At 37.0% G+C, this 14,322-nt stretch overlaps 1 protein-coding gene across 1 annotated transcript in view; it reads right to left on the reverse strand.

The window, feature by feature from the left end:
• LOC124721899 (serine proteinase stubble) overlaps nucleotides 1-14,322 on the reverse strand; it is a 230,786-nt gene that overhangs the window by 21,273 nt on the left and 195,191 nt on the right. Inside the window, exons 6-7 of the mRNA XM_047247053.1 lie at nucleotides 10,545-10,694; nucleotides 10,066-10,208 (exon numbers count right to left, since the gene is read on the reverse strand). Of these exons, the coding sequence (XP_047103009.1) occupies nucleotides 10,066-10,208; nucleotides 10,545-10,694 (293 nt within the window). The remainder of the gene's footprint in view (nucleotides 1-10,065; nucleotides 10,209-10,544; nucleotides 10,695-14,322) is intronic.

Here is a 14,322-nt window from a genome sequence, read left to right on the forward strand (position 1 = left end):
CTTAAAAGGAAAAGAACTGCAACATGTGTGACAACCAGTGCCACAATCATTCAGTTAATTTGAGATTGCTCCAACTTTTTCCACTGGAGTCAGCAAAATAATTAAGTCTCTTAAAAGCAAATGTGGTACAACCAGCTGAAAAGAAAAAGCAAATATGTGACAAGTAGTGCCTCTAGCGTTCAGTTAATTTGAGATCGCTCCAACTTTTTTCACTGAAATCAGCAACATAATTAAGTCAAGCAAAAACTGTCATGGAGTTGGTAACATTTCAAGCAAAATATTAATAGCTTTGATGTAGTTTCTGTACTCAACAATATATTTAATGCATCGCTTTAAAAGATATCTTTCTAGACAGACTAAAGTGTGCCATGTCTTATACCCCTTTGCACGATAGATAGCAGGACATTATTAATAAATACCAACTTGTTGCACTATCAGCTATCTTCTCAAAAGTTTCGAAAAAGGTAATGTGTTTAAGAATGACTGAGCACATCTGCAGATTCTGGGTCAGTCACAATTTGGATTCCAGAAGGGCCAGTTCACTGAACACGTAATCTACCATTTCACTGACAATGTTTTAAAATATCTTAATGACAAGATCTCTCCTACTGGAATTTTTTGTAATCTGTTAAAGGCATGTGCCTGTGCAAATCACAGTGTTCTTTCGCAGTTCATGATTTTTGAGGTATTATGAGTATGTGGTTCATTTCACATTTAACTCATAGGAAGATAAGGAGCATGTTAGATAGCTCATGCAGCCCATGCAATGAATATACTTCTGAATGGAGACAAATTACTACTGGTTTTCCACAGAGATCAATTCTAGGATAGCTCATGTTCTTGTTATTGTTGCACCATGACCTAGTCTGGTGTAATGGACTGCCCAGTGTCAATTCAGCAGATCAATGTCACAGGGGGAGAAGTGCCTGTCAGCACAAAAGAAAGGTGCTCTGAAGTAAGAGACATATTCAGAATGCAAGAACACTTGGTCAGCATGCTGGTGGTGTAGAACATCTGAAAGCCAAAGTTGGGACACTCTACAACAGTGGTAGGGCTCCAGCCTGTTATGATTTCCAGACTGAAGTTCTGCCATGGTGGAAAACACTAGCCAGTTTGGTTTATATATAGACCACTCAATTTAGATCCTCACTCTCAGATGATCATTGTGTTCAGTAATAACCTGAAGTGTATGATATGCTAGCAGCCACTGCCACCAGCAAGTGCTGGCCTGGTGAGCAACTGCTGACACCAGCATACCATGTGACCATGGCCTACCATGTCATAGAAAACAACAACCTTCTCTCCTGCTACAATTACATCTCCCTAATTGACATGAATAAAAGACTTTTGAACCTAGAGTTGTTTTATTGATGGTCTGCCATACAATTCCAATCTCCACTACCTCCACAACCCACATTCAGGTGGGAAACAGCATTCCATCTTGACCTGCCAGCAGGCAATTCACTCATCACCCGCCACCTCTACACTATATGCAAATGACTCTGCATTTTACTGATTGTGCAAGTGCAATAATAAAAGCCAACAGAGCAGCAACAACAGAATGAACAATAAGTGAAATATTCAAAAGTATTATTGATCTGTTCCTGGTACCACTTAACATAGAAAAACACAATTCATTCAGGTCTACACAGCACCAGTCATATCATCATCAATAGCAATAGAACAATTAGGAAAGGAAACATGTAAAACTGATCGTTGAACATTTCTGGGTGTGAAGACTGATTGGAACATGAGTTGGAAATTATGTCTTACAGATTTTGTCAAATGCTAGAGTTCAGCAATATTTTCCTGTTTATTATTTTTAATTCTGGTGATAAAAGCATCACAAAAATAAGCCTACTTTGGATACTTTCATTCTTTGAGGTAGTATGAAACAATTTTCTGGCTAAATTCCAGATATAGACTTGTAATATTCCCAGCAAAGAAACATGGTGTAAAAATATTGTTTAATGTCTATCCTTGAACATCAGGAAGATAACCGTTTAAAAGATAGGCACACTAAAAACAGCATCAAAGTGCATTTACTCTTTCATGATATTTGTTTTGAAGAATCAGGCATTATTTGAAAATCATTGTAGCACCCATAAATATACACTAACAACAAGAACAGCCTTCACTAATCACAACTTAATGTTACTCTTGCACAGAAAGGAGCAAAGTATGCAGCCATATAAATATTTGACTACCTTCCTTGCAAATTAAATGTGTTGGCGTATAACGAAAGTTTCAAAAACAAAATCCAATCATTATTGCTGATATTTGTATTATGATTAGGCCATGGTCCAAGGCATAATTCTCTAATTAAGTTTTTGTCTTACAATGCTGGAGACATCATCAGAGGCTTTAATGGCTCAGAAAGTAGTACATCTCTAGCACTGGAAGATGAAATATTAGGCAGGGAACTATGCCTTAGACCTAGGCCTAATGCCCATAAAACAAATATCAGCAATAATACAAATACTGGCTGTGAAAGCCTGCCGCCTATGATTAAACTGAATATCATTTGCACTTGATAACTCATTCTATTCCATATATGAATTTCTGAGTAGATAGTGTGTATGGGGTTGGGTTACATTTTTCAAATTTGGTTGTAAGTTAACATTAAAACAAAACATTCCAATTTTGTAAATGGCCAGCTTGTAGCCCCATTTTTGCAGAGAAGATGTATATTATTGGGTGCACCAATGACACATTCCATATCATACAAGTTGCCACAAATATGCTCCACAGAACATGCAAAAAAAAAAGAACTAAACTACTAAAACATCTGATGGACAGACCATTCAAGTACAATTAATCTGAATTTTCAGTCTTCATAACTACCACCTGTTCTTACACTGAAGAGCCAAAGAAACTGGTACATCTGCCTAATACCACCATGGTAGACGAGTACTGTCGTGCTTCTGGTGCTAAAATCAATGCCGGTAAATGCACCTTTGTCAACATTCGAGGATTAGATGCAGTTATTATACCTTAGGCGAAGCGTGTCGAAGCCCACACCACTCTGGGGATGATTATCGACAAATGCTCGCTAAAAATGAATGCAAAAAATTGGAAGCAGGTCACCAATAAAATGCAAGGTGCCATCTATGAAAACAATTGGCAGTTTGTTAACATTCTCCAATGCATACGACTCCTCAGCAGTTATATATTCAGTAAAGCATACTATATGGCCCAACTATTTCCAGTCCCCAAGATGCAGGCCAAACACGTGATGAAACTCTCTAATAGATTTATCTGGCTAGGGCATCTGTTCAAAGTGAAATACACCACGCTGACGTCTTCCAGACTCAACATGCCTGACATTAACCGAAAGTGTACTGCGTTATATATTAAACGAATCACCCATTTGTTGGACAAGGAACCTCTCAGCGTAACCAGTTGGCTCTTCCGAACCTTACAACCTACCGATATGCACCCACCCATTGATGTAGGTGAAATACATTACAAACTATGACATGTCAAGCAGTTTTTTCTTGAAGTAAGCTATATTGATGGACATTATTTCACGCAGGATTTACCGACGAAGCACCTGTTATTAAAAAGATGGACATCTCCAATAGTCCAGAATCCCATTGAACTTAAATACCCGAGTGTTCATTGGAAGGCAGTTTGGGACAACATAAGTTTAACTGTCCACACTGCTGAAGTGGCGTCCACATGGTATAAAGTGGTAAACAATGTTGTACCCACTAATGAAAGGTTGCATATAATCGGTTTAAGTGACAGTGATAAATGCGTCCGCTGTGGTCTGGTCGAAACCTTACGCCATTGCTTCACTTGTGGCGGTCATCTCATTAACTGGAAATGGGTGCAGCAGGGGCTGGGCCTGACTACCCGCAGCAGCCCAGCCAGCCACTGCACCGACATCCTGCTCTGGCCGGACACAGAACATTTTCCCGCTACCAAGAACAACACCGTGATGTGGCTATTAGGACAGTTTGTGACATATATCATCATCCACAATAGTGAAGATAATCTCATTAGTTTTGAGGCTTACATGAGAACGGCATGCTGGAAGATGAAACGTTACCCAAATTTCAGGAACATGTTTGCTAACATGTTAGACATAATTTTTGAAAAACAAGGCATAGGGTAATTCTCAATGCTGGTAAGGACACAAATCACATGCAAGACTATGTAGCGAACAAAATACACAACGAATAAGGGGTTACACCTGTTCCTAGGACTGCTCCAGACTTCTCAATGGTGTTATTAACTTCATTATGACGTTTTCATTAATTTATGTTCCTGTGCATCTCTTGTTATCCGTTTGTATGCTCCAAATGGCTTTGAGTTTGGACGGTTATGAATCAAATGACAGAACTGTCATTCTAGTTAAGACAGTCAATTATATATATGTTTGCATTTTGGTTCTATGTCTCTGTCTGGACTGAAGAGGCTATTGTCAGTTTACTATTTTTGTTCTATTTTGTAAGCTTACAAATGGCACTATATTGAAATGTGTTCTTCAGTCTATTGTAGGATACAATTCGTGTTGAAACAGTTCCAGCACTTCATTATTTTGTTTTTGTGCTTATGTACATATATGGTTGTTTTAATAAAGGAAAAAAAAATACCATGTAGTGCCCCCATGAGCATGCAGAAGTGCCACAACACTACATGGCATGCACTTGAATAAAGTCTGAAGTAGTGCTAGAGGGAAGCGACACCATGAATCCTGCAGGGTTGTCCATAAATCCCTAAGAGAACGAGGGGATGGAGATCTCTTCTGAACAGCATGTTGCAAGCCATTCCAGATATGCTCAATAATGGTCATGTCTGGGGAGTCTGGTGGTCAGTGAAAGTGTATAAACTCAGAAGGGTGTTCCTGGAGCCACTCTGCAGCAATTATGGATGTGTGAGGTGTCGCATCATCCTGCTGGGATAGGATGCTTACGTATGTGTCACCTCCCAGAGTCATATCTAGACATATCAGGGGTCCCATATGACTCCAACTGCATATACACCACACCATCACAGAGCCTCCACCAGCTTGAACAGTCCCCTGTTGACATGCAGGGTCCATAGATTCATGAGGTTGTCTCCATACCAATACCTGTCCATCCGCTCGATACAATTAGAAACAAGACTTGTCTGACCAGGCAACATGTTTTCAGTCTTCAACAGTCCAATGTCAGTGTTTACGGGCCCAGGAGTTGTGTAAAGCTTTGTGTTGTGCAGTCATCAAGGGTACGCTAGTGGACCTTCAGCTCCAAAAGGCCATATCGGTGATGTTTCGTTGAATGATTCACATGCTGCAATTGTTGATGGCAAAGCATGGAAATCTGCAGCATTTTGAGGAAGGTTGCTCTTCTGTCACCTTGAACTATTCTCTTCAGTCATTGTTGATCCCATTTTTTCAGGATCTTTTTATGGCCACAACGATGTTGGAGGTTTGATGTTTTACCAGATTCCTGATATTCATGGTACACTCGTAAAATGGTCGTACAGGAAAATCCCTACTTCATTACTACCTCAGAGATGCTGTCTCCCATCACCCGTGCACCAGCTATAACACCACATTCAAACTCATTTAAATCTTGATAACCTGCCATTTTAGCAGCAGTAACCAATCTGACAACTGCACGAGATACTTGTTGTCTTATATACACATTACCAACCACAGAGCCATATTCTCCCTGTTAGCATATCTCTGTATTTGAATATGTATGTATGTACCAGTTTCTCTGGTGCTTCAGTGTATGTAATTATCAGTATTAATACTATTCATTGAGAAATAACATCAAGGTTACATTTTCAATCCTGTCTGTATGTTAAAGGATCTGCAAGATTCATGAAAGAACATGAGACTGACAAAAATGTGTGCTGTAGAAGATGCATTTGCAACACAATGATATGTGACCCAATGATTCAAATAAAAGGTGTATCAAAAACTGACCATGTATGACCTACAAGGCCTCAGACCAGTACTTGTACTGTACTGACTGGATGGAAATGGGTGATTAAGACAATACACTTGTTCTAGTTCATGACTGACTTTGCTGTACTACTTTTGAACATTTCCTCCCTCCCTGAATGTTCCTAAAAACCTAGAAATGACATTACCACTGTCATCAAACTCTCAGCTTATGTAATGCTGACTGATCAGAATTTAATCTGTCAGTTGTCAAGCCATGTGAAATGTCACCTAAATGTATTTGATGTGCCATTGAGCTTCCCTATACTTGCATGCTATGTGCCAAAAACAAATACAATAATCACTCTGTCAGAACCATTACATCCAGGTCCACATAGATTGTTACACCACACTAAACAATCTTGTAATGGTGTAAACAAAAATTTGATTAACAGATGGCACTGTAAGTGTCAGAATATGCATACCAATAGATGCACTGCACATGGCTGTTCCTCAGTTTGGATCTGAGAAACCCAACATGACCATCTCCATGAAGGATTGAGAACTGCTGGTAAAGCTCTTTTCAAGAACAATGTCTGTGCACCAGCACCCTGCAGAAGTTCTGGATGCTCATGGGTATGAAAAAAGGCATTGGTCTGATGTCTGCTAAGGGTATGGAGAAACCTATTTCAAAATTTGAACAGACAGGTTCTTTTGAGGTGAAATATGGCAGAGGAAGGAAAGCAGTTGATTCAATGTCTGTCAACAATCTAATCATAACATTGCAGGGGTCAAGCAGTGCTGTGCAAACATGCAGTGCAAGGCGAATTGCCCAAATATTTGACATGCCTGTGAGCATGGAAAATCATACAAAATATCCTGCATTGCTATCCATACAAAATCACCTATGTTCAGGAGTTGCTTCCTGTTGATCTACCAACAAGACAAATCTCCACTCTGTAATTTCTTGCTTGCATGGAAGTCCACAATGTATCACCATGGAACATTCTGTGAACAGGTGAAGCTCATTTACATCTCTAAGGATATGCCAATATGCAGAATTCCAGAACATGGGCAACAGAAAATCTACATGCACATCAACTGGTTGTGGCAGTTCCATCTACTTTTATTATTTCATTGATCGTTGATTGTTCTCGGTGTCATTATACTGTGTTGCTACACTGGCTGAAAAAATGGGTTGTGGATCGCGACATTGACTACTGAAAATTATGAAGCCGACAGATGCACAGTTATGTTTTACAGTACTTTAATTTCACTGTTCACAACCCCCCCCCCCCCCCCCCAATAATACACAGTTATATGGTGAGTGCACTATTGTTTAATCTTTGACAAGTCTCATTAATAGTTTTCAGGTGAAACTCCACATACTGCTACAATAGTTTCTTGTTGAACATCTACAAGCAATAAAACCTAACCAAAAAATTCACAGTTCTTGGAGAACAATCAGGTATGTATGGAGCAGACATTGTCACTGTTTTTACACAAAGCCTAATTGTTTAACACTTATTCCACAGTTAATTTGAAGCATTGTTGTTGTTATAACCAACACAGGTTTCTTCTCTGAAACTCAGCTGTGTACTGACTGCCTTCTGACCAAAATTCGTGCTTATATATCATCACAATAATCAGTACTGAAATTACACATTGTTCGAAGTTAAATTTACAGAAATTACAATTAAAACTTAACTCATTAAATTAACTGAATACATCGACAGATTGCGTCTTTTTAACAGTTTCTTCTACTACAAGGGTTAAGCCAAATTATTTGTTTAAATCATAAAATTAACAAATATAGGTACACAAATAATACTTTGGACAAAACTGTTATTTACTTTGGAATTAATTAAGGGCTGGCTTTGCTAATATGTTTTTGAATATAGCCAAATATGTACATTATCATCTATTTCGTCTTCCAAACATTTATAATCAGTGCAGAATTTATATTTGTTTATATGTCAAAAATAGAATTTAAGTTATGAAACAATTACTGATTTCACCCTATAATGAAAGATACTAACTAGGAACAGTCGAAATAAGTTAGGAAAATCAATTACTTACATAAAACTAAACACAAAATTAGATCTGGTGTTATATTCAATTAAAACTGAGGGCCAATCTTTCTCTTTTATGAAAATGCAGATTATATTCATGTATGCTAATGGCAAATAGTTAAAAGTAACAAAATGAATTTAAGGAGGCAGATGGCAAAACAAGAGGGGAATTAAAATCATCCCAGCTTGCTTCGTCACATGGTACCACTTTATTCCATAAAGGTGACTCTGCGGTGCAGTTTAATGGCATCGATTATCATAGGGCAATATTTTTTCAAGGAGATAAGTCCTGTGGGTCCTACTACTTATACCATCACTGGTAAATTCTGTGAGATTCTTTTAGACACCAACATCATTCCAGCCCTTCATTAGCATTGATGTGTGGGTAGGAACATTTTTATGCAAAGTGGTGCCCCTCCACACCTTGCACAACCAATGAAGAGGCATTTCAGATATGCTAGAATTATCAACCATCATTTCCCTACAGCCTGGCCATTCAGATCACCTGATCTTAATCCATGTGAATTTTGGCTATGAGGCATCTGAAAGATGTGTTCAGTGCTCCAGTTATGAACATAGTTGAATTGAAGGCCACAAATTCTGAACATGACCCTCCAGACATCCCGATCTGGTGTGGAACAAGCTGTTTCTTGATTTCAACTTGTGGTAGAAAATGGTGGACAGAATACTGAACATGTCTTACACTAGTCTTGTGTCTACAGTCTGATGACAATTACAAACCAGTGTTGTTTTGCTTGTTATGCAGTTTTTGTTCCCAGGACAGTTAAAAACAAATGTCATTTTGCTTTTTATATGATTTTTGGCCCCAGGACAATTATAAACCAATGCTATTTTGCTTTTTATGCCATTTTTGTGCCCTGGGTGATTAAAAACAAATTTTTTCATCTGATGTGGTACAATCTTGCCATGGTGGATGGGCTTACCTAACCAACAATGCCGCAACTGTTGACTGTCAAACTTGGGCAGTCATGCACATTGAACAGTATGGATAGTGTAATGTGCAACTCAAACCAGAGCCAGCACACTGTGATTCAGTTGCCATTTGTAGCCAATTCCATTTATGTTAAGATGCTTACACCATCATCTGTTCATAAAATTTTTGTTAAATGTTTCTTTGTCATTTTCAGCAATGGTGTTCTTTCGACAGCATTTTGAAATTGGAACTTTAATTATGGACATCTTGCATGTCTCATCTATTTCCAATGAGCTTTCAAATAAGTGGACACATGCAATCATCTGCAACATTAATTCAATAGCCACATAGTTCTGCTCATGGAGTTGTGTGATGTCTACAAAACACAAATACAGTATTTTCCTAAAGTGACTGGCAAAGTGAAATTTTTCTTGACAATGGCTGATCATGCTCTGAGGGGAATCAAGTGCTCTACATGATACACATTCTTTAACCAAAAATTCTTACTTTTAATTTATAGCATTGATTCATTTTCCTAAGAAGGTGGAGTTAAGCAAGCATTTCAGAAGCTTGTTAGAGTGGCACACAGATCGAGCTCCGTATCTGAGGCATCACACCTCAGAAATAAAAGTAAAACCTGATAAAGTGATGATGTAGAAAGTAGATTCAGTCACAAAGTGAAGTTATATACTGTAAGAAACTAGACAAAGATTTTAGAAATGATGTGCAACAAATCAAATTGCATGAACTTGTGTTGTGCACTGACCAAAGTCACTGAATGATTATCACTTTATTTTCATAAATGTAGATAGAATAAATGGACAATGTTGTATAATACCCATCTGCATCTGTATAGATTAACAGAGAGCTTCTTACAGAAATTTATAGTTTTCTATTGAGGAATAGTTTTTATCATCTTGAAAAAAAATTGGTGTTCTAAGTGTGCTGGGTGACTGAACTATAAGTTACCCAGAAACAATACCAGTAAAAAAATAAGTCAATGAGTACCATTCAAACAAGGGCTCATTCTTGGTGAATATCAACTAAATGTGGGAAGTGTAGTTGCAGTAACAAATTATTATTTGAAGATAACTACAGTCAGTAACATAACTTTCAGCTAAAAGGGAAAAATACTGTTGTAAATACTAGCTGTTCAGATTACTAAACATTCTTCTTACCATATGTTGTGTCAGTTTTTCCCCATCCAGCAACAACACCTGTGTGTCCCATAAATGCTTCATTATGCTTAGGAAGGCATATAGGTAAAATGTTTTCTCGGTAGAAGACTGGCCGTGATAATCTAAGTAGAGCCAAGTCAAACCTGAAACAACAATGGAATATGTACTTTACATGCATGAGCATATTTATGGTGAAGTGGGCTTTATTATATATCATTTGTATGAGCTTACGATTTCCCAGTGATTTTACAAAATACATATTACATTAGTATGACTCCACAGTTATTGAAACTTACTTTTCCTGGGTGTTTTATATATCACATTTATGACATAAATGAAGTAACATCTCATTACCAATCACTTCCCATTTTTGTAAAAAATAGGTAAAATTTGTATGTTTAGACCACATAATTTATAATGTCTATGCCAGAAAACATTAGTTATTCTACATTAGGATAATCTTCCAAAGCAAAACTCACCTGTCAGGCTGTGTAATCCTGAATTGGAAATTTGGGTGAATTATTTTCTTTATGACTCTGAATGTTTCTTCTGGAAGGGGTTCCATGTACTGACCAGTGTTCTGTGTGTCATATTCACCCAGAAATACAATTATATCTTTCAGTCGTGCCCTGTTAAAGAAAGTTTGTGCTGGATTTTTTTGTTGCAAATGAGAACTTCTATGGTAAATTAATTTAAAAAAAAATATAAGAATATTTTTTAAATGCCCTGACTAGGTGTATCATTTATATTTCACATAAAAAGTTGAAGTGTTTCATTAAGACACTAAGGGATAAACATGAGAAAATATAATAGCAATGAAGTATAATACAGTAGCAACATTGCAAGAAGCAGAGTCTGTTAACTTATACATGCTTCAAAATACTGCAACAAAGTACTGGTGTTCTTCCAAACCTGAAAATGTTAATGTTCTTGGATTTCCCATCTTTATCCTGTGAGGTTTTAGTATCTTCATATGTTATGGATTTATGGGATTTTTAATGTTATTTACATGTCTAGTTATCAGTGATGATCAATTCTGAGAGTGGTTGAGGAAGCTACGAATAGAAGTAATCTTTGAATAACAAAGATGAATTTTGAGTTGACAGTGTCAAATGCTGTTTGTTTGGGAATGGTAGATCTTGTCAAGATGAGTCAGCATAATGGGGATAGTTAGCAGAATTCATAATGGGCAGTTAACTACAGTATCAGTGTGAAACAGGGTAATGATGATTAGTGACATATTGTGTGTGTGGTTACTGGAACTGCGTAAATATGTTGTGCTCTGTTTTGCTGCTAATCTGCCATAGGGAGAAGTAATATGATATGACTTAGCTTGCACCATTATATGAAGATGGATAAAAAGGACGGAAGACCAGTGTTCAACATCCTGTCAACAATGGAGTCATCAGAGACAGAGCACAAGCTCAGATTATGGAACGATGGGAAAGGAAACCAGCCATGCCATTTCAAAGGAACCATCCCCGCTTTTGCCTGAAGTGTCTTAAGGAAATTATGTAGAACCTAAATCTGGATGACTCAATGGTGATTTGAACTGCTGTCCTCCCAAATGCAAGTTCAGTGTGATAACCACTTCCGCTCAGTGCCATGATGGAAACAGCAGGACAGTGTCACAATTCTAATAAAAAAAATTTACAAAATTAAAAAAATGCTTGAGATTAAAGTGAGATTTTAAATTTTTGTAGTCACCTGCCCTGCTCTTAGGCATTTCTGCTATGCTCCTCTCCTGACATAGATACTGACAGAAGGTTCATATTATTTATATTTTATTTTGTACTGAATTGTGATACACAGATGCAAGTATCTTAACATCTTTCGTATACGTTCACACAGTAACTTCATATGTCATAATGTAACTCGTACCTTACATAATCTTCATTACACATTAGTGCACGGTACAAGAAATAAACAGTGTTCCTCGTCAGCATCAAGTAGGAATTTCTTTAACTAAAAAAGCAGCTTCATAATATTTAAATTCTTTCATAAAATATTCCACAAAAATTATATCTAATTACCTATGTATGGAAGCTCTCTGCTTCATATATTATCTTCTCTTGGCTTGTGTACTAAATATGATACAAATCTGGTCCAAATATTCTGAAGTTCATTTCATAAAGCAACAGATTATCATGCCTTCAGATTATATAAGTAACTTCAAAAGAGGAAAATTTGCAGTCAGCTGCCTGAGAGATTAATTGTTACATTCTCCAAGCAAAACTATCTGTAAAACAACCATTATCACTCTTTCTTTTTCAAAATAATTAGTGAAGAACAGTTTCAAGTGCCAACTTCCTGTGTGGTGTCAATGCAATCGAAACTAGCAAACCGTTGTCATAAAAACATATCAACAGTTTCTGCTAGGTCATTGATTTCATACTGTTTCCCACACAGGAAATCTACTATATTTTCAATGTCTTAGGCTTCAAGAAACAAATAAAAACAATTTTTCTTACACATTGAATTTGTACTAATATTAATTTTTTCTCTTTCTTCACATAACTAACATTTTTTGTTAGGGTTAATATCCTACTAAATACAAATTATTCATTGTGTTCATTGTGCAACACTACCTCACTTAAAGAATTATGCATGACTTTGTTGCTAGCATCCTCCTAGTATTCATTTGAAAGGTTTGGGAAACAACATAATATCTAAATCATGATGATGGCACTGCAATTTGAACTTATTACCTCTTGAATGTAAGTCCATTTTCCTAATCATTCTGACACATAATTTATTAACCTCATTATTTGTTTCACACACTATCAATTTAGTAGCTTGTCTTTTTTTTTCTTCAGAATGCCAGGCAAGAGCAACCATGAACTGTGACAGTTGCAGAACTATGAAATGATTAAGAAAAAATAATTGTAAATACATAGTGTTTATTGAAACAATGTAGGATATTGAAAACAAAATGCAAGGCTGAAAATAAGAAACTGAGGGGGAGACAAGTTAAAGAATTCAACTGAGACACACAATGAAGGAAAAACTTATAGTTATACAGAGAGTTACAAATAAGCCTGTGTTCCCTTTTCTAGAAGAAACTGAAATGTAAGATGACAAAATTAAAACAAACAATTAAAAATAGCCAGGCATTTTGCAGTTTAAATGTTAGTTAACTTCAGGGTGTCATTTTGACTGCTGAGTAGTAGAGAAGTTCTGTACAGATGCTACAGAGGCACCACTAAATTTGAAAACAAGGTTTAGTGAGGACTTCATGTTAGTAGAAATATCTTTAAAGAAAAAATTATTTATTTGCAGATTATGACACTGTTGAAATTTGTAGTAAGAGAAGTGAACGATACTCTCCAGTTGGGCCTCACAACAGGAATGTTGCTGCATGTTACATCTAACGTGCAATTTGAAGAGATGTAAATAACAACTTGTCAAAGCAGAATTCAGATGTGCAGCAGTGTCAGCAACATATAATGCAAGGCTTAGTGTACCTAATGCTTACTGAGATTACAGTTCAATTTCCCTTTGTAATAAAGATAGTGAGACACACAAGGGTCACTCCAAAAGAAATGCACACTATTTTTTAAAAAATCCATCTTTTATTCTAAATGTTTGAAAGTTTTACAGTGTGTAGATACATCCTTTAGGAACAATATTTTCTTTTCTCCAAAAAATTTCCATCCCTCTCAACTGCCTTATGCCATCTTGGAACCAGTGCCTGTTTACCAGCACAGTAAAATTCTGGACCAACCTGTTGGAGCCACTGTTTAGGAGCGTTCACAAGGGAGTCATCATCTTCAAACCTTGTTCCATGAAGAGAGTCTTTCAGTTTCCCAAAGGGATGATAGTCACATGGATCCAAGTCAGGAATGTAAGGTAGGTGTTTCAGTGTTATCTTTTGTGATCGCTTCCATGGTTTTTTTGACTGACGTGTGGCCGTGCATTGTTGTGCAACAGCAAAACATCCTGCTTTTCCCAATGTGGTGGAACACAATTCAGTGAAGCTTGAAGTTTCCTCAGTGTCGTCACATATGCATCAGAATTTATGGTGGTTCCACTTGGCATGATGTCCACAAGCAAGAGCCCTTCGGAATCGAAAAACACCATAGCCATAACTTTTCGAGCACAAGGTGCGGTTTTGAATTTTTTTTTTTTCTTGGGTGAATTTGCATTATGCCACTCCATTGATTGCCTCTTCGTCTCTGGTGAAAAATGATGGCACCATGTTTCATCACCTGTCACAATTCTTCCAAGAAATTCATCTCCACCATTCTCGTACTGTTC

The sequence above is a fragment of the Schistocerca piceifrons genome, chromosome X (assembly GCF_021461385.2).
Source record: "Schistocerca piceifrons isolate TAMUIC-IGC-003096 chromosome X, iqSchPice1.1, whole genome shotgun sequence".
In the NCBI taxonomy this organism is placed as follows: Eukaryota; Metazoa; Arthropoda; class Insecta; order Orthoptera; family Acrididae; genus Schistocerca; species Schistocerca piceifrons.